This window comes from Canis lupus, chromosome 21 (assembly GCF_011100685.1).
Source record: "Canis lupus familiaris isolate Mischka breed German Shepherd chromosome 21, alternate assembly UU_Cfam_GSD_1.0, whole genome shotgun sequence".
In the NCBI taxonomy this organism is placed as follows: Eukaryota; Metazoa; Chordata; class Mammalia; order Carnivora; family Canidae; genus Canis; species Canis lupus.
In genome coordinates this window covers 24,431,423-24,458,938 of record NC_049242.1, presented here as the reverse complement: position 1 = coordinate 24,458,938, position 27,516 = coordinate 24,431,423, and the positions used below count along the sequence as shown (strand labels likewise).

General features: G+C 43.9%; 2 protein-coding genes, 1 long non-coding RNA gene and 1 pseudogene across 10 annotated transcripts in view; 2 read left to right on the top strand and 2 right to left on the bottom strand.

Annotated features, from left to right (window-relative positions):
• The window catches only part of PAAF1 (proteasomal ATPase associated factor 1), a 42,391-nt gene extending 37,702 nt beyond the window's left edge, over positions 1 to 4,689 (top strand). The window contains exon 12 of the mRNA XM_038568670.1: positions 3,158 to 4,689. Coding sequence (XP_038424598.1) covers positions 3,158 to 3,235 — 78 coding nt within the window. The 3' untranslated portion in view covers positions 3,236 to 4,689. The remainder of the gene's footprint in view (positions 1 to 3,157) is intronic.
• The window catches only part of LOC119864978, a 25,711-nt gene extending 5,934 nt beyond the window's left edge, over positions 1 to 19,777 (bottom strand). The window contains exons 1-2 of one of the 3 annotated variants that reach the window (XR_005375668.1): positions 19,537 to 19,777; positions 17,649 to 17,738 (exon numbers count right to left, since the gene is read on the bottom strand). This is a non-coding gene — a long non-coding RNA (uncharacterized LOC119864978). Of the gene's footprint in view, positions 1 to 3,098; positions 3,690 to 17,648; positions 18,546 to 19,536 lie in introns of those variants that run through there. The other 2 variants (XR_005375667.1, XR_005375669.1) reach the window with 2 other exon arrangements.
• On the bottom strand, positions 1,280 to 3,105 carry LOC111091624 (annotated as a pseudogene).
• On the top strand, positions 15,158 to 27,516 carry DNAJB13 (DnaJ heat shock protein family (Hsp40) member B13). 6 transcript variants are annotated; one of them, XM_038568673.1, is made up of 8 exons: positions 15,158 to 15,312; positions 19,402 to 19,505; positions 20,429 to 20,590; positions 22,909 to 23,066; positions 24,310 to 24,423; positions 25,547 to 25,660; positions 26,544 to 26,620; positions 27,205 to 27,516. In XM_038568673.1, the coding sequence occupies exons 1-8, from the start codon at positions 15,245 to 15,247 to the stop codon at positions 27,356 to 27,358; spliced, it is 951 nt and encodes a 316-aa protein (XP_038424601.1). In that variant the 5' UTR covers positions 15,158 to 15,244; the 3' UTR covers positions 27,359 to 27,516. The 6 variants fall into 6 exon arrangements, with proteins under 6 accessions (XP_038424601.1, XP_038424600.1, XP_038424603.1 ...); XM_038568672.1 differs by having other exon boundaries at positions 25,472 to 25,660; XM_038568675.1 differs by having other exon boundaries at positions 15,274 to 15,312; positions 20,369 to 20,645; positions 25,472 to 25,660.

Here is a 27,516-nt window from a genome sequence, read left to right as displayed (position 1 = left end):
TAAATCGTCTTTAAATATTAACTATCATCATCATCATTATTATTATTTAAAGTTCAAGACTGATTATATTATTTGATTAGAGTGAAAAGAAAAACAAAAGGGGAAATAATATTTATTGACCAGACATTGTGCTGGATGTTTTACATGTATCATCTTGTTTCATTGTTGTTAACTATTCTTAAGTTATAGGTATTATTATTTCTATTGTTTTTATAATTTTTAAAACGTTATACAGTTAATATATACCTAAAAAATTCAACCAGTAGAAAATTTTACAGACTTTGAAGACCCCTTTAAGACTTTTTTAGTTCTGCTCTTCTTTGCAGAAGTGTCTAGCATTAACAGTTCAGCAGTATCTTTCGAGGCTGTTTTTGGAGAATTTGCACTTACATCATTATGTTTATGTATTTATGTAAATAATACAGTTTTATCTTTATTCTGTTCATAACTGAGATCATTCTATATGTATTGTTCTATGACTTTTTTAAATTAACATCTAGGGCTCTTTTCAGATAAATGCATATATAGATCTACTTCGTTTTTTAAAATTTCTGCATAGTTCTGTGTTGGGAATTAGCATACCATTTTCATTTTATAGGTGAGGAAACTGGGATCCAAAGTGGTTGAGAAAGTTGCCCTAGGTCATGTAGCTACACATTTGCAAACCTGAGATTAATCTACCTCTAGAATTCATGCTATTTCCACTAAATTAGTGATTCTTAATCTTAGAGTCTTTTCCTTTTTTTTTTTTTTTTGAGGGATGATACAGACTTTATTAACAACTGAGATCTCACCTACATATTATTTTGCTAGTCTGCATGGGTACATTAATCCTAATGAGTTTAGATTTATGATGAGTGGGCTCAATCATACAACAATATACACAAATTATATATTTTTTTAAAGATTTTTTATTTATTTGTTCATGAAAGAGAGAGAGAGAGAGAGAAGCAGAGATACAGGCAGAAAGAGAAGCAGGCTCCATGCAGGGAGCCTGCTGTGGGACTCCCATCTTGGGACTCCAGGATCACGCCCTGGGCCAAAGGCAAACGCTAAACTACTGAGCCACCCAGGGATACCCCACAAATTTTTTTAAAAACAGTATTGCACATATTATGCTCCTATAAAGTCAGTTTTGATTAAAAACCTCTAGTTTCAAAGATCAGTCTGATTTGTTTTTTTTGTTTGTTTTTTTGAGAGAGTGTGAGAGAGCACAACAGGGGGAGGAGCAGAGGGAGAGACAGAAGCAGAGGGAGAGATAGAACCAGGCTCCCCACTGAGCAGGGAGCTCCAACGACGTGGGGCTCAATCCCAGGACCCTGAGATTATGACCTGAGCTGAAGGGAGACACTTAACCAGTGACTTAGCCACCCAGGCACCCCAGATCAGTCTGATTTTGAAGATGAACCAAAATATACTGTATGATTCTAAAATCTATTTTGGTCATTTTATACTATGCTATTTTAGTGAACTACAATATATGTTTTTTAAACGGACACTGATAAAGGGCACCATCTGGTATTAACTTTAATCTTAGCTGACTTCCTTCCTCTGTCCCCAAATCCCTTGGCCAAAAGTTCTCCTTTGTGAAAAAGACGGAAAGACCCAGTGATACTTTAGCAGCAGTCCTATTACTACATGGAGGTAAAAAGAAGGGGGGCCCAGATCCTCCTCTCATTCTCCCACACTATGCAACTCACAAATGGTTCTGAAATGAGAATATTCACTGTCATACTTAAAAACTTAAGGACATGGCGAGTCAAGACAGGAAAAGAAAGCCATAGGTGGGCACCTGAAGAGTTAAGCTGCTCTGTCCAATACCTGTGTAACATGTGGTTTTAGCTAAATCTTTTTAACTACCAAAGAGGACCTGCTTGATTCACCTTCCAAATCAGAACAAGACTAAAAATTCATACTTGCATTTTCTGTGGTGCAGAGGTTCCAGCAGTGGTGAGGAGCTCATAAGCAGGATCTCTACTCCTGCATAATATGAAGCATGCACACAGCATGTCTAGCAGCTAAAGAGCTGCAGATGCCAGTACTGCCCAGATAACGTGCACCATGATTTTTTATAGCTTTTTCACACCTAGAACATCACATCTCTCAGTATGAAGGTCAGAGGAGTGGGCCAACCTACCATTATAGCTGCTGGCTGTTTCTCTGCTGTAGCTGAGAGGGACACTGTGGTTTTTGGTTTCTTTGAACCAGTCCCTGTTTTTCCAGTCTGACTAGTTGGTTCTGTTGTAGGGTTGGTTCCACTATAGGTCTTACACACTTTCTAAATGCTGCGATCTACCTCACTTTTCCACCTTTGCTCTGCAGACGTATCCCAAAACCATTACAACAGCTTCTGTGACAAAAACCAAGAGTAGGATGATGACAAATGTGGCAAGTCTACAGCAGCTTTCCCAGATTGTGGCACAGTAAACAATGGGCCAAAAAATGAACAGGGGTCCACAGCTATGATCATTATTGCAGGAATGAGAAGGTACACATCTTCAAAGAAGTGGTCATAGTCACCATAAATGATGAAGACATGGGCTCCCACATAGCCTAAATGCCAGAATGCCTCCCGACCCCAAAGATGAGGTTGAGAAACTCCGGAAGTCTTGGAGGAGGTGATGCTGCAATGGCCTATGTCCATGGTGCTGGCAGCCTACTGGCACCATGCACTCACCAAGCAAGGTGGCAGTGGCAGTGGAGCCTCCCCACTGGGAGCTGCATAGCCTGAGTGACGCTTACCTCAGCCCCTGGTGCCATTGCATAGCTCCAGCAAGTGCCTTGCTCCTCCACACAGCAGCTGCTGAAATCCTCCTCAGACAAGCACATATTGAGAACTTCTTTGAATATAATTATACAAGATTCAGGAATATCCTGGCCCATCTATAGGTTATCTCCTTTCCCAGGTACAGACCCTCTGCTCTCAACTATGCACCACACTAATGAGTTTGCTCTCTGCTTGGCTAATATCTGTTCTGTAGTCCCAGATCCTAGCCAGCTATTTTTTAAAATACTATCATGGATATAATTCTTCTCTTGTCTTTGGAGTCAGTAGAGCTTCTTAGACTCACTTGTACTAATGGGGATAAATAACACACCTCTTTTTGAAATGGAAGACTCTCAGGCTTCCTTTGAGCTGTGAACTTTTGTGTTCCAGGTAGCCACATGGGAGAAGCAGATCTACACATGCTGTCGGGATGGTCTCGTGCGACGCTATCAGCTCTCTGACCTCTGACCCCTTGGGAAAGGATTCATAGTTAATGAAAAAGATTGACCCTAATCAACAAAAAGCAAAATAGTCATCAGTCCTTCTCAAGGATCATGGCCCTTTATTGTTTTGGGCACCCCTTGGAAGTCACAGAAAAGCAGCTGCATTGGCCCATGCGGAAGTATCATTCCATGACAAGACCTACTGTGAACTGAGTAAGAAGCTAACGTGTTCCCTGTATAAACTTACCCCAAGAACACAGGGCAAGGATATGGATCCTTACAGTTTGATCTCATACCATTATGTTAAATGTTTACAAGGACTAGAGGACTAAAGCTTGTTCTCTGATGGAAATAAAGAGAATGTATTGTAAGGAGTCTGAATTTGAAAAACTTTGTTAAATATTCTTACTCCAGCAAAGTCATTCAAGATGATGGAACTCCTTTCTCAGGTATTTCCTGTTGGCCTGGCCATGGAGAAACACTACTTACTAGCACCAAATACCCCTTCAGCAGGAACCTGGGAAAGATTCTTATACAGGTAGGAAAACCAAGGACTGAGGGGTTTTCTGCTACATGGGACTTTTAGTCCTAGGCAAACTGATATGATTCATCAGTCCTTGTACAGGTGATAACGTTAAATCCTAGCTTCGTAAAGGCAGTGGCTGAGTGTGGTCCCTGGAACAGCCATATCAGTATCACCTGAGAACTTGTTAGAAATAGAAATTCCTAGGCCCCATCTCAGCCCTAAATCAGAAATTCTGTGGGCAGAGCCAACCAGGTGATCCTGATGCCTGCTAAAGTTTGAGACCTAGAGGAAGAGATAGCAAAGGGCACTTTAATCATAGCTGGAACCCAGCATTCATAGGATAGTGAGGCTAGTCTATAGACAATGAGCCTGGAGAGGCTGGCCAAATAGTGAAGGGGCTTGAGTGCCCGGTAAGGAGCTTGAGTTGCATTTGGTTGGCAAGAAACCTACTACAGAAGAGTTTTAAACAAGGGTTTGTAACATGGTCACCACCTCTTTTTCCCCTTAAATATAAAAATGGAGTCATAATGTATGTATTTTGTGTTTTATTTTCACTTAGAATCTTAGAGTTCTTTCTTAGTACATTTAGACCTTCATCATTCTTTTTAAGACTTCCCAGAGTTTTACATTTTACATTTTAGAGATTACTAGAGAAAAGGTTTCTTGGAGGATATAACACTTGAGCTGAGCAATGTAGGCTAACGTCTGGGTTTATTTAAGGGAAGAAGCCAGTTTCTGGCTGGGGGAACAGTATGGTTCTGAGCGTTCGTAGGTATGTTCTCAGGTAATGTTTATAACTTCACTATGACAAGCAGGTAGTGAGACTCAAATAAATTGATTTGCTAAGGGTCATAGGGAGCAAGAACTTGAATATAGTTTATCTTAACTTTAAATCCATTTTTTTCTACCTGTTGTATATGCCTAAATTGTGAAAATAAAGTATTCATTGAATATTACTGGGTATCTACACTATTTTAGGGACTATATTTATATATTTAATCCAAACACTCTTAAAAAGGAAATGGCATTATTTTGTTTTATAGATAAGGAAACTGAGGCTTGAGAAATTAAGTACCAGACCTTTGTTTTGGACCTTGCTTAGTCTGTCTCCAAGACTGTGCTCCTTCCACTACCCCACATGGTCACGAGACCTCTGGGACTAGAACAGTTCCGTTTTAGGAGTGATTTGTGATAAGGTCAGGTAGACCCAAAGGGACATATTCCAGAGCTCAGAAATATTGGATCCGAGGAGGTCTGGGGGGGGCCTCTAAGAAGTCAGATGAAGAAGACAGGATGAAGGAGGATATGGCTGAGTTCACACAGCAGGTATGTCTGTGAGTTCCGATTCCAGGACTCATTCTTCTCCACTGCCATCACATCCATAAGCCCTTTTTCATAAGGTCTCCAGAGTTGATATCCTGATTGTAATGGATGCATTGACTCTTGATAGCTACTCTGAAATCCAGATCCAAATGGAAGGACAGAGGTAGCTCTCAGGTGCCGCAAAGCCTTGTCTACTGTGAACAGACTATCCCTAGTGTTAGCAGACAAAGTGTTTTTTTCCTTTTGGGTTGAGGAGTGCATTCTGGATAAGGAATGGCGGACAACCTATATCTGCTACTGTAAAGGCCCAGGCAAGCTAGACTTTGTTTCTTGGCTTTCAGATGCCCCCTTGTGACTTCTTGTGAGAAGTGCCTCTATTTCTCAGATCTGGAAAGCTGGTGGTGGCATCCGCTAGTGAGCATACACCGGGTGCCAGGCACAGTCCTCACAATAGCCTTGCAGAGTAAAGGTTGAACGCATCTCTTTGTGGATATATTTTATATTTTTGTTCCTAATTTGTTTCTCACTTTGAAATAATTTTACACTTGAGAAAAGTTGCAAGGATATGATAACTATATTTAACATTTAGAGACTGTCCGGTTTTCCAAATGGCTACACCATTTTATGTTCTCAGCAGCAGTGCGTAAGGGTTCTGATTTCTCCATGTCCTTGCCAACCCTTGGTTTCTCTGTCTTTTTTTATTATAATCAGGTGATGTTAATTAAATGGTGTCCACCAGGTTTCTCCATGGCAAAGTTAGTATTTTGTGGAGAGCTAGTTTGAGACTATATAAATATCCTGTTCCTCATTAAACTTGCATCATGTAGTGTCAGCATTTGTTGATAATTTCTTTCTATCTGAGTCAGTTATTACTACTCTGTCAAATGGTGATTTTATAATTCCATCATTCTTTTTATATTTATAATTGGCTTTTCTACTCTAGAACTTTCCCTTCTCTCCCACTTATTTAATTATTAACTCACTCGTTTATCATGGATATATTATTAGTATAGACTACACATGGATTCATATTTTATTCTATGGATTATAATCCATTATTGCTATTATTTATTTTAGTGTTTAATTTGTCCCAGTTGGACCAGTGGCAGCTCCTTCAAGCTGGATCCTATGTCCTTTTGACATGTTAGTATCATTCTTCTATTGCTTCTATATTTTCTGATACAAGATATTCAAGCTTCATCTTATACTTTCCACTCCAGTCTTGGAATCAGTCATTTGTCTAGATAGCTCTGGTTCCTTTTCATGGAACATAATGGCATTTGGAAATTAAGATCTGGGCATCATATTTATATTCTTGCCTATTAGGGTATTATTGCTTCTAGGCCCTATCAGTGGACATCTCTGTCTCTACATCCCTCATTCTGTATGTACATTAAAGATCATGAGTTCATACTGATGTCACCTAATTCCAATCCAACTCCACTGGGATTATTCTAGCCCTCTGCGTATAAACCTTCTTCCGATAGTGAGAAACTTGGCCATCATAATTCTCAATATTTCACTTGCTCAATACCTCTGTGAATAAACAGTCTGGCAACTGCACGGCCCATCTCCCCTTTCACCCCAGCCCCAGCACATGTGGTGTCCCTCAGATAGAGTCTCCTTGTTCCCATGTTTACCTCAGCCAGTCCCAGGCTGAATAAGCCCTTCCCCCAACCCTCTGGGTTTAATTTAACATCTTTTATCTGGTAATACGAGTAAAAAGACCAATATACACATGAAAAGATATGCAATTCTATAGTTAAATGCAAATTAAAATCCACAAGAAAGCTCAGAAATGCAAAAAATAAAAAATAATACCATATTTTCACTTTACAAATAGGAAACTGTGGCTAAGAAATCATTGTTTAAGGTCATAAAACTAGTAGCTAATGGATAGGATTTGGAACTTGGTCTCTGACTCTACTGCCTCAATGCTAAGGAAGCATTTCTTTGTGACATATGCTTTTGTATAATTGTATTTAGTATTTTTAAACCTACCTTGTGGTGGAGTTTATGTTAACAATCTCATTTATTCAAGGAAACAGATTTGGAGCCATTAAGTAAACTTGCTTCAGGTCACACAAATGGGAAGTGAGCACAGCACCATCAATATAGTTGCTTTCTGACCACTCAACTTCTTTTTTTTTTAACTTCATTTAAAAAAACTTTTGGTGCAATATTAAAAAGCAATACAGGGGCAGCCCGGGTGGCTCAGCGGTTTAGCGCCGCCTTCAGTCCAGGGCGAGATCCTGGAGACCCGGGATCGAGTCCCACGTCGGGCTCCCTGCATGGAGCCTGCTTCTCCCTCTGCCTGTGTCTCTGCCTCTCTGTGTGTCTCTCGTGAATAAATAAATAAAATCTTTAAAAAAATAAATAAACTTAAAAAAAAAATAAAAAGCAATACAGCCAGCTAGAGTGACAACCAACAGCAAGAAAGGAGAGAGTTAGGGAAGACACAGGGACCCATTCCAGCTGCTCCCAGGGGCTAGAGGCCAGGGGCAAAACTGGTTGGGGCATGGGTGATGGGGGAGAGAGGAAAGGCCACCCACCAAAATAAACAGAACATTTATATAAGAAACACCAGGCTGAACTGAAAAAAGGATCTAGGGAAGATGGGAAGCCCCCATTTTTTCCCCCAAAATGTCCTAGATTGGGGAGGTTTGGCTTCCTGGAGTGAAATGAGCCAGAGCCCTGTCCCACCTCACACTCCATACTCTGGAGTACAGGATGTGCTAGAGGCTAAATGTGTGTATGCTAGGGAAACACAGGGAAGACGGGTAGGGAGGAATGCCCCTCACTGGAATCTGTCATGAGGGCTGAGAGTGTCCCCATCCAACTCCTGGACTCTGGGGGTCTTGGGTGAGATGGGGGCTGAAATGGGTTGGGGCAGAGAGGAGTCTGGACGCTCAGCCTAGAAAACCACCGAGGTCATCATCCTCATAGTGGCCTTGCTGTGGCACCTTGATGTAGTGCTTGTAGATATTCAGGGCTGGACCCAGGTGGATGCACAAGCCAGTCAGCACATCATTGTGCTGCGTGAGCAACAAAGACTTGTCACTGATTTCCTGCTCTTGGGATGCTGCTGGCCTAGATGAAATCATGTCCATCACTTCTACTCCACAGGGTCAGCTGGCTTCTTTTTGTGCACAAAAGGATAGCCAAAGGGGATTCCATTGGCCCCAGGTAGGGCTGGTTTTCCTGGCTGACCACTCAACTTATCCAAAACCTGCATTTTACTTCTTAGCTCTTTAATTGATTTCTGTGGCCTTTGGCCCAACTCCAGAAGTGTGTTTTAACTCCTCCAAATATACCTAAAGTAGGCCTCAAAACAAATAATATGAAATAGTTACTTTAAAGCAAGTCCTCCTCTGTAATAGTGTGGCTTCAGAGAACCCAGGAAAGTTCTTAAACATCATAGTCACTAGTATCTGAAATGCTATCATGAAACCCAATGTTTTCATCCACAATTAGAGATGAGGTTTAAAATGTAGCACTCCGGGACACCTGCACCCCAATGTTTATAGCAGCAATGTCCACAATAGCCAAACTGTGGAAGGAGCCTCAGTGTCCATTGAAAGATGAATGGATAAAGAAGATGTGGTTTATGTATACAATGGAATATTACTCAGCCATTAGAAACAACAAATACCCACCATTTGCTTCGACCTGGATGGAACTGGAGGGTATTATGCTGAGTGAAATGAGTCAATCGGAGAAGGACAAACATTATATGGTCTCATTCATTTGGGGAATATAAATAATAGTGAAAGGGAATAGAAGGGAAGGGAAAAGAAATGAGTAGGAAATATCGGAAAGGGAGACAGAACATGAAGATTCCTAACTCTAGGAAACGAACTAGGGGTGGTGGAAGGGGAGGAGGGCAGGGAGTGGGGGTGACTGGGTGGCAGGCACTGAGGGGGGCACTTGACAGGATGAGCACTGGGTGTTATTCTCTATGTTGGCAAATTGAACACCAATAAAAAATATATTTATTATTAAAAAAATAATAAAATGTAGCACTCTTTGGGGCACCTGGGTGCCTCAGTCAGTTAAGCTTCTGTCTTTAGCTCAGGTCATGATCCCAGGGTTCTGGGATCAAGTCCCACATCAGGCTCCCTGCTCTACAGGGAGCCTACATCTCCCTCTCCCTGCTATTCCCCTCGCTTGTGCGTGCGCTCTCTTTCTCTCTCTCTCTCAAATAAACTAAAAAAATTTTTTAAATTAAATTTTTTAAAACCACACTTACATTTGAGAGTAAAGGAGTAGTACTTAGAAAAGATACTCCTGAAGGAGGAAGAGGAGGAGGAGAAAAAGAAAGGTTATAGTGTGGCACTGGCCCAGGGAAACACAAGTGGAACAATAGTCCAGATATAAATCCATATATATTTGGAAACTTTATATGAAACACAGTAATCAATACAGATTGGTGGGGAAACAAAGGACTATTAAATTGGTTCTGGGATTCCTAAAGGGGAAAGGTCCTCCAGGACAAGGAATAGGGGGTGGTCCTGCACTCCAAGAGAAGACCCAGGCCCAGGCTGAGCGAGTATTTGGCGCCGACACCTTGGGCACTGGACTCCCCTTCCAGCTCTGAAAGAAGGGTTCAGGGCAAAGGGGAGAAAACAGAAGAGGTTGTGATTTGGTTGAAGGTGCCTGGTTTAGTGCTGTAATTGGCTTATTTTATATATATATATATTTCTTGGAGTAAACATTTTAAATAAAACGACATCATTGTTTACTCTGAAAAAAATATTGGTTCTGGGACAATAGGATATCAAAAAGAAGAAAATGATATTACCTTGTACCATATACAAAAACAATTCTAGGTGGATTAAAGGTTTAAGAGTGAAATGGACTTAGAAGAAAATATAGGTGAAAATCTTTATTACCCTCCACAGAGAGTATTTCTTAAACTAGACACAAAAAGTATAACCAAAAAGAAAAAGATTGGTAAGTTCTACCCCATTAAAAAAAAAAAAAAGGTTAAAACACAAGCTCTGAAGTGAAAGGGTTTGTATTTTATATATTTTCAACAAAGAAACATAAAACATGAAGAGTCAACAACAACAAAAAGAGCCCAATAGGGACATCCACATGCAGAAGAATGTAACTAGACCACTCTCTTGCACCATACACAAAGATAAACTCAAAATGGATGAAAGATCTAAATGTGAGACAAGATTCCATCAAAATCCTAGAGGAGAACACAGGCAACACCCTTTTTGAACTCGGCCACAGTAACTTCTTGCAAGATACATCCACGAAGGCAAAAGAAACAAAAGCAAAAATGAACTATTGGGACTTCATCAAGATAAGAAGCTTTTGCACAGCAAAGGATACAGTCAACAAAACTAAAAGACAACCTACAGAATGGGAGAAGATACTTGCAAATGACGTATCAGATAAAGGGCTAGTTTCCAAGATCTATAAAGAACTTATTAAACTCAACACCAAAGAAACAAACAATCCAATCATGAAATGGGCAAAAGACATGAACAGAAATCTCACAGAGGAAGACATAGACATGGCCAACACACACATGAGAAAATGCTCCGCATCACTTGCCATCAGGGAAATACAAATCAAAACCACAATGAGATCCCACCTCACACCAGTGAGAATGGGGAAAATTAACAAGGCAGGAAACCTCAAATGTTGGAGAGGATGTGGAGAAAAGGGAACCCTCTTGCACTGTTGGTGGGAATGTGAACTGGTGCAGCCACTCTAGAAAACTGTGTGGAGGTTCCTCAAAGAGTTAAAAATAGACCTGCCCTACAACCCAGCAATTGCACTGTTGGGGATTTACTCCAAAGACACAGATGCAGTGAAACGCCAGGACACCTGCACCCCGATGTTTCTAGCAGCAATGTCCACAATAGCCAAACTGTGGAAGGAGCCTCAGTGTCCATCAAAAGATGAATGGATAAAGAAGATGTGGTTGGGCAGCCCCGGTGGCGCAGCGGTTTAGCGCCGCCTGCAGCCCAGGGTGTGATCCTGGAGACTCGGGACGGAGTCCCATATCAGGCTCCCTGCATGGAGCCTGCTTCTCCCTCTGCCTGTGTCTCTGCCTCTCTCTCTCTAGCTGTGTCTCTATGAATAAATAAATAAAATCTTAAAAAAAAAAAGATGTGGTTTATGTATACAATGGAATATTACTCAGCCATTAGAAATGACAAATACCCACCAGTTGCTTCAACGTGGATGGAACTGGAAGGTATTATGCTGAGTGAAGTAAGTCAATCGGAGAAGGACAAACATTATATGGTCTCATTCATTTGGGGAATATAAATAATAGTGAAAGGGAATAGAAGGGAAGGGAGAAGAAATGGGTAGGAAATATCAGAAAGGGAGACAGAACATGGAAGACTCCTAACTCTGGGAAACAAACTAGGGGTAGTGGAAGGGGAGGAGGGTGGGGGGTGGGGGTGACTGGGTGGCAGGCACTGAGGGGGGCACTTGACAGGATGAGCACTGGGTGTTATTCTCTATGTTGGCAAATTGAACACCAATAAAAAATAAATTTATTATTAAAAAAAAAGAGCCCAATAGTAAAATGGGCAAAAGACACAAATAGGCATTTCATGATAAAAAACAAATGGGCAATAAACATGAAAAGATGCTCAATTAAAAAAATGCAAATCAAATCTACAACGAGATGCAATTCACATCTGTCTTGGCAGACATTTAAAAAATTGACATCAGGGGTGCCTGGCTGGTTCAGTGGGTACAGCATGCAACTCTTGATCTCAGGGTTGTGAGTTTAAGCCCCACATTGGGCATGGAGCATAGTTAAAATAAGATATATACACGCTCATGTATATATCATATATATATATATCACATGTGATATATATGTGTGAGATATATATATATATATATATATATATATATATACACACACACACACATGAGCTTTAAAAGAAAATTTAAAACGACATCAAGAATTGGTGAGGATGTGAAACAAAAAGGAGCTCTCAGACATTGCTATTTTGCCAGTGTAAATTAGAATAACCACATCAGAAAACTGACATTACCTTGCAAAATTGATGCATATACCCAAATGTTCAGCATCAACAGAGAATGCTATACAGCCTCTGTGTAAATAAATCACACAAATACATACCATTTGCATAAATGATTCCATTTATTTAAAGTTCAAAAACATGAAAAGATAAATGTTGGGAATATATGCAGTGGTGTGCTGAAGCTGGTTCTAACAGCTTGAGAGAACTTGGCAAATGCTACAAATCAGGGCTATTTTTTTTCCTTCTGGTAAGCTGGTTGTTAAATATTTACAGGTATATGACAGGATATGCATAGCAATGAAACAATAAAAGCAAGAGAATACTAAACAGGTAGAGAGGGGCACACAGGGGCAACATGCCTTCAATAAGGAATGTTCTAATGCTGATGCTCTTTTGTGCATACAAACTTATTCATAAGAAAAACAAAATAATGAGTTAGCTTGGTCGAAGCCAGAGTCAGTGGTGTGTGTGGTTTGGCGGGTCTGAGGAGAGGTAGCCGCAGAGGTGAATGTGAGACAGTGGTTAGCTGGGGCAATTATAAGCATGTTCTTCATTCTTAAGCATTCTGACAAGCAAGGAGCAAGGGGGGTTGTTGTACCCTGGGGTGAGAGATTAGGGTAGATAGAGCGGGAGCAGATCAATGATTGGCTGTGTGCCAGGGTAAGCAGTTTGGATTAATTTTGAGCAACGTGGAGTATAGTCTTGGCAGGGTAGAGACAAGGTAGGCAGCACAGTGAGGAAGTTAGAGTGGCTTCGCTGAAAGGTGAAAGGCAAAGCAGGACCATGGCTCTGAGGAGGAAGAGCAGAGGAGGGGCTTGTGAGGTACCTAGGAGTTTGTAAAATGGACTGAGCTTGGTGACTTAATGGATGTGAGATGTGGAAAACGGTGCTTCTGCCCTCTAGGGAGGGAGAAGGGCAGAATTCTCCCCTCTAAGGAGAGCAGAATTCCCCACTCTTCAAGGGCAGGCCACAAAATGGCTTCCTTCCAAGAGGTACAATCCAGAAAGGAGGAAACAAAAGTAATTTGTGGTCAGTGGAGAGAAACCTGACAAACACAACTTCAGCAGAAAAAAGTCAACATCACTGGTGTTGGCAATGATGTGGAGAAAAAGAAACACTGTAAACTGTTAGTGGGAGTGCCAACTGGTGCAGCAACTGTGAAAAACAGCATGGAGATTACTCAAGAAGTTAAAAATAGAACTACCTTATGACCCAGTAATTGCACTGTTGAGTACCCCAAAAATACAAAAACACTAATTCATCCCTGTCAAGAAAGCCCCACTTTTATCTCTTCCTGTGTTTATAGCAGCGTTATTTACAATAGCCAAGTTATGGAAACAGCTCAAGTGTCCATTGGTACACGAATGAATAAAGAAGTGTGTTTGGGCAAGGGAATATTGTTCGGCCACAGAAAAGAAGAAAATCCTGCCATTTGCAACAGCATAGATGGAACTAGAGAGTTTTATGCTAAGCAAAATAAGCCAATCAGAGAAAGATAAATACAGTGTGATTTCACTCATAGGTGGAATTTAAGAAACAAAACAAACGAACATGGTGGGGGAGTGGGAAGGGGGAGAAATGAGAGGAAAACCAAGAAACAGACTCTTAACTATAGAGAACAAACTGATGGTCACCAGAGGGGAGGTGGGTGGGGGGATGGGTGAAACAGGCGATGGGGATTAAGAAGTGCTCGGTGCTGAGCCCTGGGTGATGCATGGAATTGTTGAATCACTGTATCGTACACTTGAAAGTAATTTAACACTGTATGTTAACATGTTAATATGTTAACTATACTGGAATTAAAATTAAAAATATGTCACTAAATTGAGCATTCAAAAAAACCCTGGTGTATCAATATTATTGTGACAAATATATCGTATTCATGTAAGCCATCATAATACAGGAAACTTAAAAAAATACAGAAAAAAATCATACAGGAAACTAGGTATGGGGTATATGGGAATTTTTTTTATATGGGAATTTTGAACTGTGTTCCTAACTTTTCTGAAAATCTAAAATTATTCTACAATGTAAAACCTATTTTTAAAAAATCAACTAAATACATTTGTTCTGAAACTTTTTTTTAAAAAAAAGATTTTACTTATTTATGAGAGAGAAAAAGTGTTGGAGGAGGTGGAGGGGCAGAGCGAGAAGGAGAAAGAGTCTCAAGCCCACTCTGACTTCGCACTGAACCTGGAGCTCCAGCAGGGTTCCCTGTCACAACCTTGAGATCATGACCTGAGCCAAAACCAGGAGTTGGACCTTCAACTGACTGCCCCACCCAGGCGCCCCTGTTCTGATAACTTTTCATTAAAACTAATTGCTGGGCAGCCCTGGTGGTGCAGCGGTTTAGCGCCGCCTGCAGCCCAGGGTGTGATTCTGGAGACCCGGGATCGAGGCCCACATTGGGCTCCTTGCATGGAGCCTGCTTCTCCCTCTGCCTGTGTCTCTGCCTCTCTCTCTCTCTCTGTATCTCTCATGAATAAATAAATAAAATATTTAAAAAAATAAAAAAAATAAAACTAATTGCTACTTTCCTGGGGTACCTGGGTGGCTCAGTGGTTGAGCATCTGCCTTTGGCTCAGGTCATGATCCCAGGGTCTTGGGATCGAGTCTCACATCAGGAGCCTGCTTCTGTGTCTGCTTATGTCTCTGCCTCTCTCTGTGTGTCTCTCATGAATAAATAAATAAAATCTAAAAAAAAAAGAAAAAAGCTACTTTCCTTTAAAATTCTGAGTTGAGGAACACCTGGGTGGCTGAGTGATTAAGCATCTGCTTTTGGCTCAGATCGTGATCCTGGAGTCTTGGGATTGAGTCTCACATCAGGCTCCCTGCATGGAGCCTGCTTCTCCCTCTGCCTATGTCTTTGCCTCTCTCTCTCTCTCTCTCTGTCTCTCATGAATAAATAAAATCTAAAAAAAAAAAAAAAAAAAAAATTCTGAGTTGAGTGACCTTTATCAGGTTCACAGAATCAGCCCCTGTTCTTCCAATTCTTCTATTGGCTTTTCTGTGAAGCAAAACTGAGCAGGAGGTTTGCTTAGGCAGGAAGGACTACCACTCCCAGAGGGCCCCTGTGCGGTTGTCAGAGCAACCAAAGAATGCAGACTAACAGCCCTGCTGGTGTCAGGATTACCCAAGGACTGAGTGCCAACCAGCCATGGGCCAGGATTATTACTCCGTGCTCCAGATCACTCGAAATTCAGAGGATGCCGAGATCAAGAAGGCGTAAGTTGGGGTTGGAGTGAGGCTTTCGGGGTGTGTGGAGAAAGCCCCACCTTTATCTCTTCCAAACTGAGCTTTCTTGCACAGCTTAAGGCAGGCAAGGTAAACCTTGTTTTTTCTTGCATATTTATAGCCTGGGTTTGGACTAGGTCAGAGTTCTCAATCCATCATCCTTTATCCCCTCTACTCTGTCTCCCCTCCTGGATATGCTGGTTTTCCTAGGAATAAAAATCGAACAAAGGAGACATTTGAACTTTATCCTGATTATGGAGAACCAAAGGAACAGGAAAGTGACCTGGCCAGATGGATGTGTTTCAGATTTTATTCTGGCAATTATAATGAGTTTTTGATGTTGAACTGCATTTCTCAATACTTTCATCAGGTCATGGGGACTTTGTGGTCCATTTCCAAGAAAGTCAAGGACAGGAGTCAGCACATTTTTATGAAAAAAATGTGGTTTGGGGGGGCACCTGGATGGCTCAGTTGGTTAAGCATCTGACTTGATTTCGACTTGGGTCATGATCTCGGGGTTGTGAGATTGATCCCTGCTTTGGGCTCCACATTGAGACTGCTTGGGATTCTCACTTTCCCTCGGTTCCTTCCCACTACCTCTGCACCATCCCCCCACCCTCCCACCCCCACTCCCTGTGCTTGCTCTCACGTGTGCTCTCTCTCTCTCTCTCAAAAAAAAAAAAAAGTTTTTTGATGAATATTTATTGAGTGCCTACCCTATGGTTAGGTGCAGTGGTAGCAGCTGGAGATATAATCATGAATCAGATACGCAGCTTAATTTTGGTGGTGAATACAGATGTTGAATAAGTCATAAGTGTGATGAGTGTTACAGAAAGGGAAGAACAGAATGCTATGGAAACTTATTTTAGGAGACAGACTCTTTCAGAGTCTGTCATGATAACCAAGGCAGAAGATGAAGCTTGAAAAAGGATACTGGGCTGGAGAGAGGAGAGAGAATGGATTTAGCTATTAATTGGGTCATTGAAGGGTAAAGAAAAAGGGAGGAATCTGGGATAATATAGTTAATTAAGTTGGGTAGTGATACAGTTTTTGAATGTGCAGATACTGTTCTGAGAACCTTCCATCATTATTTCATTTAATCCTCACAACTCTGAGAAGTAGGTACTGTTATCCCAAGGCCATGTGCCTAGTAAATGGCAGAACCAGTATCCAGACACCATGCCTACTGTGAGTCAGGTCCTGTAGGGCATTTATGTGGGGTAAGGGGAGAGAATCTACAGTGTAGCTGGAGAAAAAAGACACAAACTCATGAGACAATTACAGAACAATTCAGGATATTGTGTGATGTCACCCACTGCTCAGAGCATCTCCTTGGCCAGTGGAAGCCATTTAGGGAGAGGTCACAGGAGTTGGAATGCAGAAATACATGCCCAGCTTAAACGCTGGAAACACCCAGGCCTGAATCTAGTTTCTCCTACCTGCTAGCTGTGTGACATGGACAAATTAACCACTCTGAGCCTCTGCTTTCCCATCTCTAAAATAATAATTATAAGGTTTGGGGCACCTGGTTGGTTCAGTGGGTTGGCTCAGGTCATGATCCCAGGGTCCTGGGATTGCTCCCTGTTTCCCCCTCTCCTGCCATCCCTTCTGCTTGTGCTGTCTTGCGCAATCTCTCTCTCTCCCTCAAATAAATAAATTCTTTAAGAAAAATAATAATTAATTATAAGGGTTGTTGTGGTATTGACATGGAATTTTAAAAAAATATTTTATTCATTTATTCATAGAGACACAGAGAGAGAGAGAGAGAGAGAGGCAGAGACACAGGCAGAGGGAGAAGCAGGCTCCATGCAGGGAGCCTGACGTGGGACTCGATCCCTGATCTCCAGGATCACGCCCTGGGCTGCAGGTGGCGCTAAACCGCTGCCCTTGACATGGAATTATATGAGATAAAGAACATGAAATGCCCAGCAATCATTTGTAGCAAAAAATCATGTCATATAAAGAGTGATTAAAAGAACCACATGTATTTCATACAATAGTTCTTAACCCTTCTCTCTCTCTCTTTTTTTTAAAGATTTTATTTATTTATTCATAAGAGACACAGGGAGAGAGAGAGGCAGAGACACAGGCAGAGGGAGAAGCAGGCCATGGGACTCGATCCCAGGTCTCCAGGATCACACCTGGGGCGAAGCGGCGCTAAACGGCTGAGCCACCCAGACTGCCCCATTTTCCCCCTTCTCTCTTATAACAACTTTAAGAGATGAGTCCCATACGAGAGCACCTAGATTTTGATGCCCCACCTCAAATGCTGAATGTATAAAATAAAGAAAAGCACTGTGATGATTCCTAATTGCCCAGCTATTTACCTTCTCAGTATCTCTCATTCGGTCTAGGCTGCTGCATCCAAGCTGTGACTCCACTCCATCTTGCCCACTCAGGGAAACAGAGTGGTGGCACTGCAGGGCAAATATTACAACCACTCAAATTTATATGAAAATGGAACTCTTCTCAAACCTACTTACTTTTACTTGTTCTCTCCATAACTGATTTTGACCTTTGTAACTGAGAAGGGCTGGTTTCAAAGCCTCAAGGAGGTCATGACAATTGTCTTGAAGTCAATGAAGGTATACAAAGTATATTAGAGAATGAAAATGTGTTTGGTTTTGGGCTCGTTGAGTTTGTGGGGCCTGTGGGATATTGGAGAGGAGATACCAAGATGGCAGCTGGATACAGAAGTCTGGAGCTCAGTGTCCTAGTTTCAGAGATTTGGGAGTGGTCAGCGAGTGAGTGGTACTCAAAGCCTTGGGATAGATGAGCCTGTGCACAGACGGTATGTGGAGTGAGAAGAAAAGGAGCAGAAGGGGTCACTAGCATAGAAGGCGTGAGCAGGGCAGAGGAGCTGCACTCTGACCCAGCAGAGGGTACACAGGGTCAGATTTGTACTAAGCTGTTCAGGGGCCTGCACTGATGCCCTCCTTTGGCTCCTCCAGACCCATTCCCTACCTTTCTGTAACCCTGCTTTCTGCACTGGAAGCTGGGCCATCTGAACTGCATTGATAGATGCCCTGGCCTTCAGACTTCCTAATGCATTCCCCTAAAGACAGCCCAAGGCAGGTGGTTGGGAGGGAGGAGAGTAGGACTGGGATATTTATTCCCAGCTCCCTTCCTATGAAGGCTCTTCAGGTTGGCTATATTCCTTAACTGAAGATGACAGCTCCTGCCAAGGGCCCATCCACATACACTCCTGTGGGATTTTGTTAACTCACTCCTATAGGCTCGGGTGGTCAGGATGCCTCAGGGCTCCTGGCCTCGGGCTACAGCATTGTCCCCTGTGGTTATCCTCCCTAATTCCCACACTTTAGTGAGTGGCCCCTTATTAAACCATCCACAAATCACCCACTTCCTGACAGCTCTTTGCTCCTGGAACACTGATGATACAGATTTTCAGAAGCTGTAGGCATCGCCTCACTGAGTGGTGGGATTGGGCAGATAAGAAGCCGAGAAAGGAATGAGCACAGAAGTGGGAGACAGTAAAAGGGCCTGACATGTGCTGAGTGCCTCTCTGTACCTGGCCCTTTGATATCTTATTTTACCTAGTCTTCCCAAGAAGCCTGTGTGTCAGTTCAGATATTAGGATTAGATTTGCAAGAAATGTACTGGGGGAAATACGTGTGAGGGTGAAGGGGGACCAGCAGTGTGCAGAGAGTGACTTCAGACCCCAGAGCAGGAAGAAACAGCTGGATGGGGAGGGCTGTGTGTGGAGTGGTCTGGAGAAAAATCACAGCTGGGTCATTCAGTAGGAGTCCTGAGGCAGAGGTCACATGTTGGAGGGGTCCTGTGTCCTACAGGACTTAACCAGCACTAACATCCCCACCACGCTTAGGCACTGGCTGGAGCAATGTGAGAAAGGGTAGACTCAGCATGAACACCCAGGGCAGGCAGCTACACTTTTCACCCACTGGGTTCTCTTTCAGGCCATATGAGCCATATACCACCTTGGCCACTACAGCCCTGATTTTATAGCTGAGAACATCAAAGCAGTAGACAGCAGAGCCAGCTCTGAACCATGATCTGCACCTCAGGCCCGTGTATGACTTATGTGAATCTTCCCTCCTCTAGGTACCGGAAACTGGCCCTTAAGAACCACCCTCTCAAGTCCGGTGAGCCTTCCTCAGCAGAGACATTCAGGCAAATAGCAGAGGCCTACGATGTGCTGAGTGACCGTGAGTGACCCCATGCATTTCTGCTGCTCACCTCTATTTTGATATCATTCCTTAGGTCTCTGGGTATTGGACTTTCTGAGGGGGCCCAACAGAGAGTAAGCATTCTTCTTCCCTGCCTAGAGTCTGAACACACTTGGAAAGAAAATAGCTTGGGGATGCCTGGGTGGCTCAGCGGTTAAGCATCTGCCTTCCGGCTCAGGGTGTGATCCTGGAGTCCCGGGATCGAGTCCCACATCGGGCTCCCTGCATGGAGCCTGCTTCTCCTTCTGCCTAAGTCTCTCTCTCTCTCTTTCTCTCTCTCTCTCTCTCTCACAAATAAATAAAATCTTAAAAAAAGAAAGAAAGAAAGAAAGAAAGAAAGAAAGAAAGAAAGAAAGAAAGAAAGAAAGAAAATAGCATGCAGAACTGCTTCTCTCTGTAGTCACAAGTGAAGGTTGACATGGCATGGAGAGCCCCTGATTAAGGTGATCTGATCAAACAGTCTCAGTTGGGCAGGACCTGGATTTCAAAGCTCTAGGATTGGCAGCTCTAGAATAATTGGATTCTAGAATTTCAAGGTGCTAGGATTCTATTTGCCCCAGATAAAACAGTAGCAATGATGATGAGGTTAGCCAAATTCCAGGACAGCAGCCTGACTGGTAATCTCTAGATCCTTCCTCCAGTCCTCTCCCACTTCATGGCCCCCAGCAGGTCTCCACCTTTCCTGGCTCCCCTCCTGACTATAGAATCATACATAGATGCACCCACAATGAAATTAAACCCCTAACTTTTAGGGTCTCCCTCCAAGAATGCCAGATAACAGGCAATTTAGAAATAAGGTTGCTTTTACCCTTTTCTCTACCGTGTATCTCCCTGCTTCCCAGCCCAGCAGCTATCTTAGTTGCCAAGGCCGGCCCCCTCCTCAAGGTGACACATATCCACAGCTGTGAAGAGAGGCATCTATGACAAGTTTGGAGAAGAGGGCCTCAAGGGCGGAATTCCTTTGGAATATGGATCCCAGACCCCTTGGACAACTGGTTACGTCTTCCACGGCAACCCTGAAAAGGTTTTCCATGAGTTCTTCGGAGGAGACAACCCCTTTGGTGGTAAGAGGCCCAGCCTACCCGTTTGCCTTACTGGGAAAGGACAGAGCTATAAAAGGTGCTTTTCTTTAAATCCTTTTGTTTTGTTTAAGAAATAGATATAATGTATGGTAAAAAAATTTTTATTAAAGAAGAAATAAATTCTAGCCTTTATTCCTTCTCCAGAAGCAGCCACTTCCTTAATAGTTTATCTATCCTTCCAGAAATTATCTATGCATTTATAAGCATGTATTAATCTTTACATATAAGCCTTTAATTAAGGAAAAAAGACTTGTACACACTGATCTTTTTCACTGAGTATATCTTGGAGATTATCTTATTATATACCATATTATATACAGATCTACTTCATTCATTTTAATAGCTGCATCATATTTCACTATACAAGATATGTTAGATGAGTATATGGATGGATGGGTGGATGATCCCAGGTCCCAGACAAACAGACAAAGAGCTGATTTCTGAGGCTCAGGGTCATCTTGCAAGGACAATTACCCTTCAGACCTGTCTTCCTGTCTCCAGGTATGCAAATTAGAGTCTATGTTTCACTGCCTGTTCCCCTGCAGCCCATTCCCCAGGCTGTCTTATAGCCTTTCAGCATTTCAAAAGTTCTCTCTTCTCCATGTTAATGAAAAGCGAGTTATAGTTGACTGCCTGTCTACCTCAGAGACCCCTCCCACCATGCATTGCCTTCTCCTGTCTGCCAGAAGAAGCTAAGTTTATGAACCCCATGTGTGACTGGACAAAGCAGGGGACTTGGAGTCAGGCCTGTTTCAAATCCATGCACTGCCACTTATGAGTTGTGTGATTCTGGGCAAGTCTCTTCACTGCTCTGAAACCTCAACTTCCTTACTGTTAAATGGCTATAATAGTCCATTCCTCACACGTCATTATCAAATGAGATAATGCACTTTATAAAGCCATTATGAACATGGGCTTTGCAGACTGAAAGATATCATACAATGGATCTGTCTCTTCCAAGGACAGGTACAAGGAAAAGAGGCAGCTCTGAGGAGCCAAACCAAGCTTATAAGAGGCATTACTTTCAAGGTTTGGGCCCCTCAGGCAGTGCTCAGAAGCTATACTGCCACAGTGCTTCACCCTAGGGATTCTGTGTCCCATCTCCCTGCAGGGCCAAGAGACTAGGCTTTCCTATATAACCTGGATATTGGAGTGTCTACCTGGTACATCACCCTGCTGGGTGAACAAATAAATTCAGTGACACAAGAAGGGACTAGGTAATTCACAGGCCTCTTGATTAGTTATCACATCATAGTGGGGCACAGTATGGTGCTGCTGCTTTGTTCTCCCTAACCTCAAGTCGTACCATTCTAGCCTGTGAAGTTCATTCATGGCACTGACCATAAAAGATAGAGTATAAAAAATCTTAATTATGATAGCAACCCTTGACTCTACAGAATTTACAAAGGGCTTCACATATAGCAATAAGCAGTGGTTCAGGGTACAGGTTCAAATTGTCCTGGGTTCAGATGGACTGTGGGACTGTGAATATTTTCTTTGGCCTCTCTGGCCAATGAGATAATAGTATGAAGAGCTGAGACCAGCCCCTGATGCAGAGTAAGCTCTCCGCAAGTTTTAGCTCTTCTTCATCATCTTGTTATTGAATCCTAATGGTAGACAGTGGATCAGGCATTATTACTCCATCCCACAGACAGGAAAACTGAAACTGAACAACTACATAGCCCTTGAAGAGACAAGGGCTCTTTGCACTGGGATGGAAGGGTAGGACAGCAAGAGGGGTTACAGGAGGGAGAGCTAGGCAGGGAAAAAAAGGAAAAAAAGAGCTTGGTAAACTCTCAAATTTGTTAAGAACCACCTCTGCCCCAGCCGTTTATCAGCTGCTGACTTCATAGAAACTTGAGTCTGGGGTCTCTAGTGGTCTTGGGCTGGGTTGGATAGTGAGGGAGAATGGAGCCTGGGGAAGGGACCTAGAATGGACCCTCCCTGCTGCAAGCTAACAGCTGGAGTCATTTCTGACATACCAGAAGCTACCACCAGAGGGCACTGAGACAGCCAGCCCTGCGGGGTACTTCCTCAAGTTTATTGGGGAGGGAGTCAGAAAGTGCGGGAATATCCAAACTAGGGGATGACGCAGTGGGAAGTGGCAAGGAATGATAATCATTAGATCTGCAATTGAGGACAACTTTTTGGCCTGGCCTAACAGTCTGAGTCTGCAAGGCAGGAATGGGATGCTGGGTATTACACTTGGGGACTGAAGAGGTATGTGCGTGGAGGTGTCTATGCGTCCAAGTCCCTGGAAACAATCTCTCTTACTCCTCTCCTCTCCTCACCTCCTGCAGAGTTTTTTGATGCAGAAGAAAGTGAGATAGATTTGAACTTTGGGGGGCTCCGGGGCCGAGGAGTCAAAAAACAGGACCCCCCAATTGAACGAGACCTCTACCTATCCCTGGAAGACTTATTCTTTGGTTGCACCAAGAAAATTAAGATCTCCCGAAGGGTAAGTACTTGGCTTGCTCCTACTGGGAGCTACTACCTAGCCCTTCCCCAATCTTACAAGCAACCTCCTCCCTGTCCTCACCGGAGACTTCAGATATGGTCTCTGATGGAATCATAAAATCTCAGATTTGGAGACCTAGGATAATAGAATTTTAGAAACTTTTTTTTAAATATATTTTTAAAGATTTTATTTACTTATTCATGAGAGACACAGAGACAGGCAGAGACATATGCAGAGGGAGAAGCAGGCTCCCCAAGGGGAGCTTGATGCGGGCCTCGATCCCAGGATCACACCCTGAGCCAAAGGCAGATGCTCAACTCCTGAGCCACCCAGGCATCCCAGAATTCTAGAATCTGAAGTTGGGACAATTGAGGGTATTAGCCCAATTCTTTCCTAGTGTAGGAATCTCCTCTCCAGTGTTCCTAATGGGAACAGGGTCTTTTCCTTTTCAGTTGAGCCCCATCCCTGTGGGAAGGTAGGCTCTGAATGGGAGGAGTCTCTTGTGAATTCTGCCCTCTGCGCATTACCAGACCATATCCCCAGAGCTTCATCAGTGTGTACGCCCCATGAGTAAGAAGAAACAGTATGGGCATGGAGGGTGGGCTGGGGGACAGTCCCCAAGGGGTCTGATTGAAGACCTTCAGTGCTCTAGGGTAGAGTCCTTGGGTTGGCCCTGTCCTGTGGCCCAGCCCTACTAGTAAAGCACATGAACAAGCCCTCCTAACACCTTTGCCCAGAAGAAGAGATGCCAACTATGGCCAACTATGGCCATGCTTTCCACAGATGGCACCCATCTGGGCATGTGATTGGGGAATGGATGGATGACATAATAGGCAATGCTCAGATATACTGACCTCTGTGGTCTTTCTCCCTTCATGATTAAGAGACCAGCCGTACCCTCAGGGCCAGAGCCTCTGGGTTGGGAGAGAAGACCTGGGTATGTGTTCATTATGCATTTGTTAGTGGCGAGGGCCATGTGGTTTCTAGGGCTGGAGTTGAGGGCTTGATCAACTCATGGTAACTGCTTGGCATAACAGGCCCCAGCCCCATGACATACCTGTCATCCTGGGATAATAAATTCTTGGTTCCAGTGAATGAGGTGAGAGTGGGAATGGCTCAGGGAAGGTTTTCTCTGTTGCTGGAAGAATGAACCTGACCATAGAACCCCCCATAACATCCTTCTCATGTGAAAAGGCCAGGTGGGAAATCCCAAGCAAACCTCCCCCCTGCCATCTGGCTGCAGGTGCTGAATGAGGATGGGTACTCCTCTACTATCAAGGACAAGATTCTTACCATTGATGTGAAACCTGGTTGGAGGCAGGGCACACGGATCACCTTTGAGAAGGAAGGGGACCAGGTAAGAAGGAGGGAAGTGACTAGGGCCAGTCCTAGTATCAGTCACCTGGGCTTGCTCATGGCTGGGAAGACTGACGGGGAAGGAGGTGACGTATTTTGCTGCCCCTGTGAGGCCTAGTTTGGTTGGAAGCCCAGTCTGCAGAGTGGGTAAGATGACCCCCAAAGTCTTTTACAAGGAACAGAGCCTCACAATTCCTCTGTGAGTGGATAGCCCAAGGCTTTTCCCCATTTTGCAGAATAGGAAACTGAGGCCCAGAGAGGGTAGGGATTTGCCCAGGGCAAAGAGCACAGGAGCTCTTCCTGATTCTCTTTGGTGCTTCCTAAATAAAGCCCAGCTATAAGAGCTATTCAGAAAGTACTTATTAGTAATAATTTTAATACTATTTAATATCTTAGTGATAATCACTTTTTCAAATAAAAATATAAAATTATTGTTGGAGGCATACTGAATCCTTAAGTCTGAGAAAAGGCAGAGTGATGGTGTTTTCAGAGCCAACAGAGAATAATTCCTCAGCCCATACTTCTGCTCCCTTTCTCACCTGTAAATCATCTACTTCCAAAACACTCCCTTCGGGACCCAGCTCTCATGCTCCCAGCTCTGGGCAGCCTCCCCTGACCTCCCCACCTGGGTCAGTGCCTCTTCGGCTCCCTTTACCACCAGCCTGAGCATCCTGAGGACTGTGTGTGTCTGTCCCCACCCCCACTGGACAAGGGAGTTCTTGTGGGGAGGGACCAGTTTGACTCCATCCCCAAGTGCCCAGAAGAGACCTCAGAAGAGTTTTGGTGACTTAATAAAGCTTGGTCGGACAGAGGCTTGCAGGAAGTTGTCTTCAAAACTTGCAGCTCAGTGTTTGGCCCACTACTTGAGGAAGCCTCTGCTCCCCTCCAGCTGAGTGAATCCTTTTGGGCATGCTCCATAGAGGAGAAGTAGTGGGAGGGCTGGATTCATCAGAGTAGGCTTCTCAGAGAAGAGGCTATGGAACCAAACTGTAAAGGTCTTTCCAGAAAACCTGGTTTAATCTTTTCATTGTTCGGATGAAAACATGAAGACCAGTAGAGGCAGGAACTTGGCCAATGGCACACAGCCAATTAGCACTTGTCAACCCTTGGACTCTTCTGCCCAGGGCCCCAATATTATCCCAGCCGACATCATCTTCATCGTAAAGGAGAAGTTACACCCTCGCTTTCGCAGGGAGAACGACAACCTCCTTTTTGTGAACCCCATTCCCTTGGGCAAGGTAAGTGGGCAAAGTGGAGTAGAGGTGGGCAGATGAGAACGAGCAAGCAGGCCTCACTCTGCACTTACCCCACTGCATGGTGTAGGCCTTCAGAATGAGATGAGTGCACACAGAGTCTTTGTAGCTGTCTTCAGAGACCTCTGTGTCCTCATAATCCAAGCAAGGAGTAGCACCAGCCTAGATTTTGCCTTCCTTCCCCCAGCCCACCTACAGGCAGTCACTGGGTCAATTCTGCCATGGTCTACTTCTGTTGGTCCCCACAGTCCGGGTCTGAGCACCTGGATCTGCCCAGCAGGCCCTTTGGTGGCCATCCTACCTCCTTTCCCATCTCCTCTAGGCTCTTCCTTGCACTCATCTGACTGTGCCACATGCCTGTTTAAGCATCTCAGGTGGCATTCAAGGCCCTCCACACTCTGCTCCCGCTGATCTATCCCCTGCACTCCAACCAGTGTGCCCCTTGGAGCTCCTGTCGATTGGGTGCATTTTCCACACCTCCACGTTTGTGCTAGGCCCTCTGCTTGGAATGCTGTATATCCACCTTGTCTAACTGGCAAGCTCCTTCTCACCCTTATGACCTGCTACCACCACTGTGTAGCCCTCTTGTCCCACTCCAAAATGGTTTGGGGGGCTCTCCTTGGCTCCTGCAGACCCCTTTACTTCCCTCGATCATAACATATGTCATCATCAATCTTACTTACCAGACTGTGAGCTCCTGAGGGCAGGTAGTTGCTTGGCTCGCTCTCCTGTGAGACCTTGAACATTCTTTTGTCTCCTCGAGGCGGGGCTCAGGACCTGGCACTGAATAAGTTCATAAAAGTGCCTTCTAAACAGAATGGCCATGGCAATCTCCCCTAATCCCACCTTTGGTCCTGATGTCCCCTAGGCTCTAACCTGCTGCACCGTGGAAGTAAAGACACTAGATGATCGTCTGCTCAATATCCCCATCAATGACATTGTCCAGTGAGTGCATCTGTTTGGGCCCTAGTTGGCAGAAGGGCTGGCCTGGGCCTTAGAGGGTAGTGCTACACTGGTCAGCCTAGTGCAATTCAGTTTTCACCAGACAGGACAAATCCAGCCCCAGTTCTGGCCAAGCTGCATTCACCTGGTAAATGGAGTGCATTTTTCTAACTGGCACAAGGCCACTACAGAGCCCAGAGGCCCCCCCCCCATGTTGGGCAATCTTGGTTGCCTTCTGAACCTTTCATTAGTGTTCTGAGTTGTATCCCTTAAGTCCTTTACAGGAAAGGCCCTCTGCATGGGAAGCTTGAATCAGCAGTTGAGCACCCCCCACCCCAACAGAGGTGGAACCTCTATTCCTGAAACCCTCTTAGAGATTCAGTGTAAATAGGTTTTCAGGGGGCAGGCTGTCTGAACAAGCCACTCCCCCTCCTCCTTGCCCATCCTGTTCTGGCTGAAAAGAAACACCTGGTGGAAGCAGTACAATTGCCCCATGCCTGAGGTTATACGAGCAGGGGCAGCATAGGATCTGTCAAAGTGCTGTTTGGGGGGGCCTCTAATTTCCCTTCTTTCATCCTCTGTCTCAGTCCCAAGTATTTCAAGAAGGTGCCAGGTGAGGGGATGCCACTACCTGAGGACCCCACGAAGAAGGGGGATCTCTTCATTTTCTTCGACATCCAGTTCCCTACCCGCCTCACACCCCAGAAGAAGCAGATGCTGCGCCAGGCATTGCTGACATAACTCTGGTGGCTGGGGGCTGGAGCTGGGGAGAAGGCTAGCTGAGCCTTATCTCATTCCTGCCTCAGGATGTGCAGGGGAGCCAGCCCACTGCACAAATGTGAGGATGGGATGGCATGGGACTTTTAAACTGACACAATAAAGATTTATTTCCTATCCTC

Coding starts and splice junctions, on each gene's coding strand:
- DNAJB13 (XM_038568672.1), top strand. CDS start 15,245: ATGGGCCAGGATTATTACTCCGTGCTCCAGATCACTCGAAATTCAGAG. Junction 20,591..22,908: donor AGGAGACAACCCCTTTGGTG/GTAAGAGGCCCA, acceptor CACCTCCTGCAG/AGTTTTTTGATGCAGAAGAA. Junction 23,067..24,309: donor AAATTAAGATCTCCCGAAGG/GTAAGTACTTGG, acceptor ATCTGGCTGCAG/GTGCTGAATGAGGATGGGTA.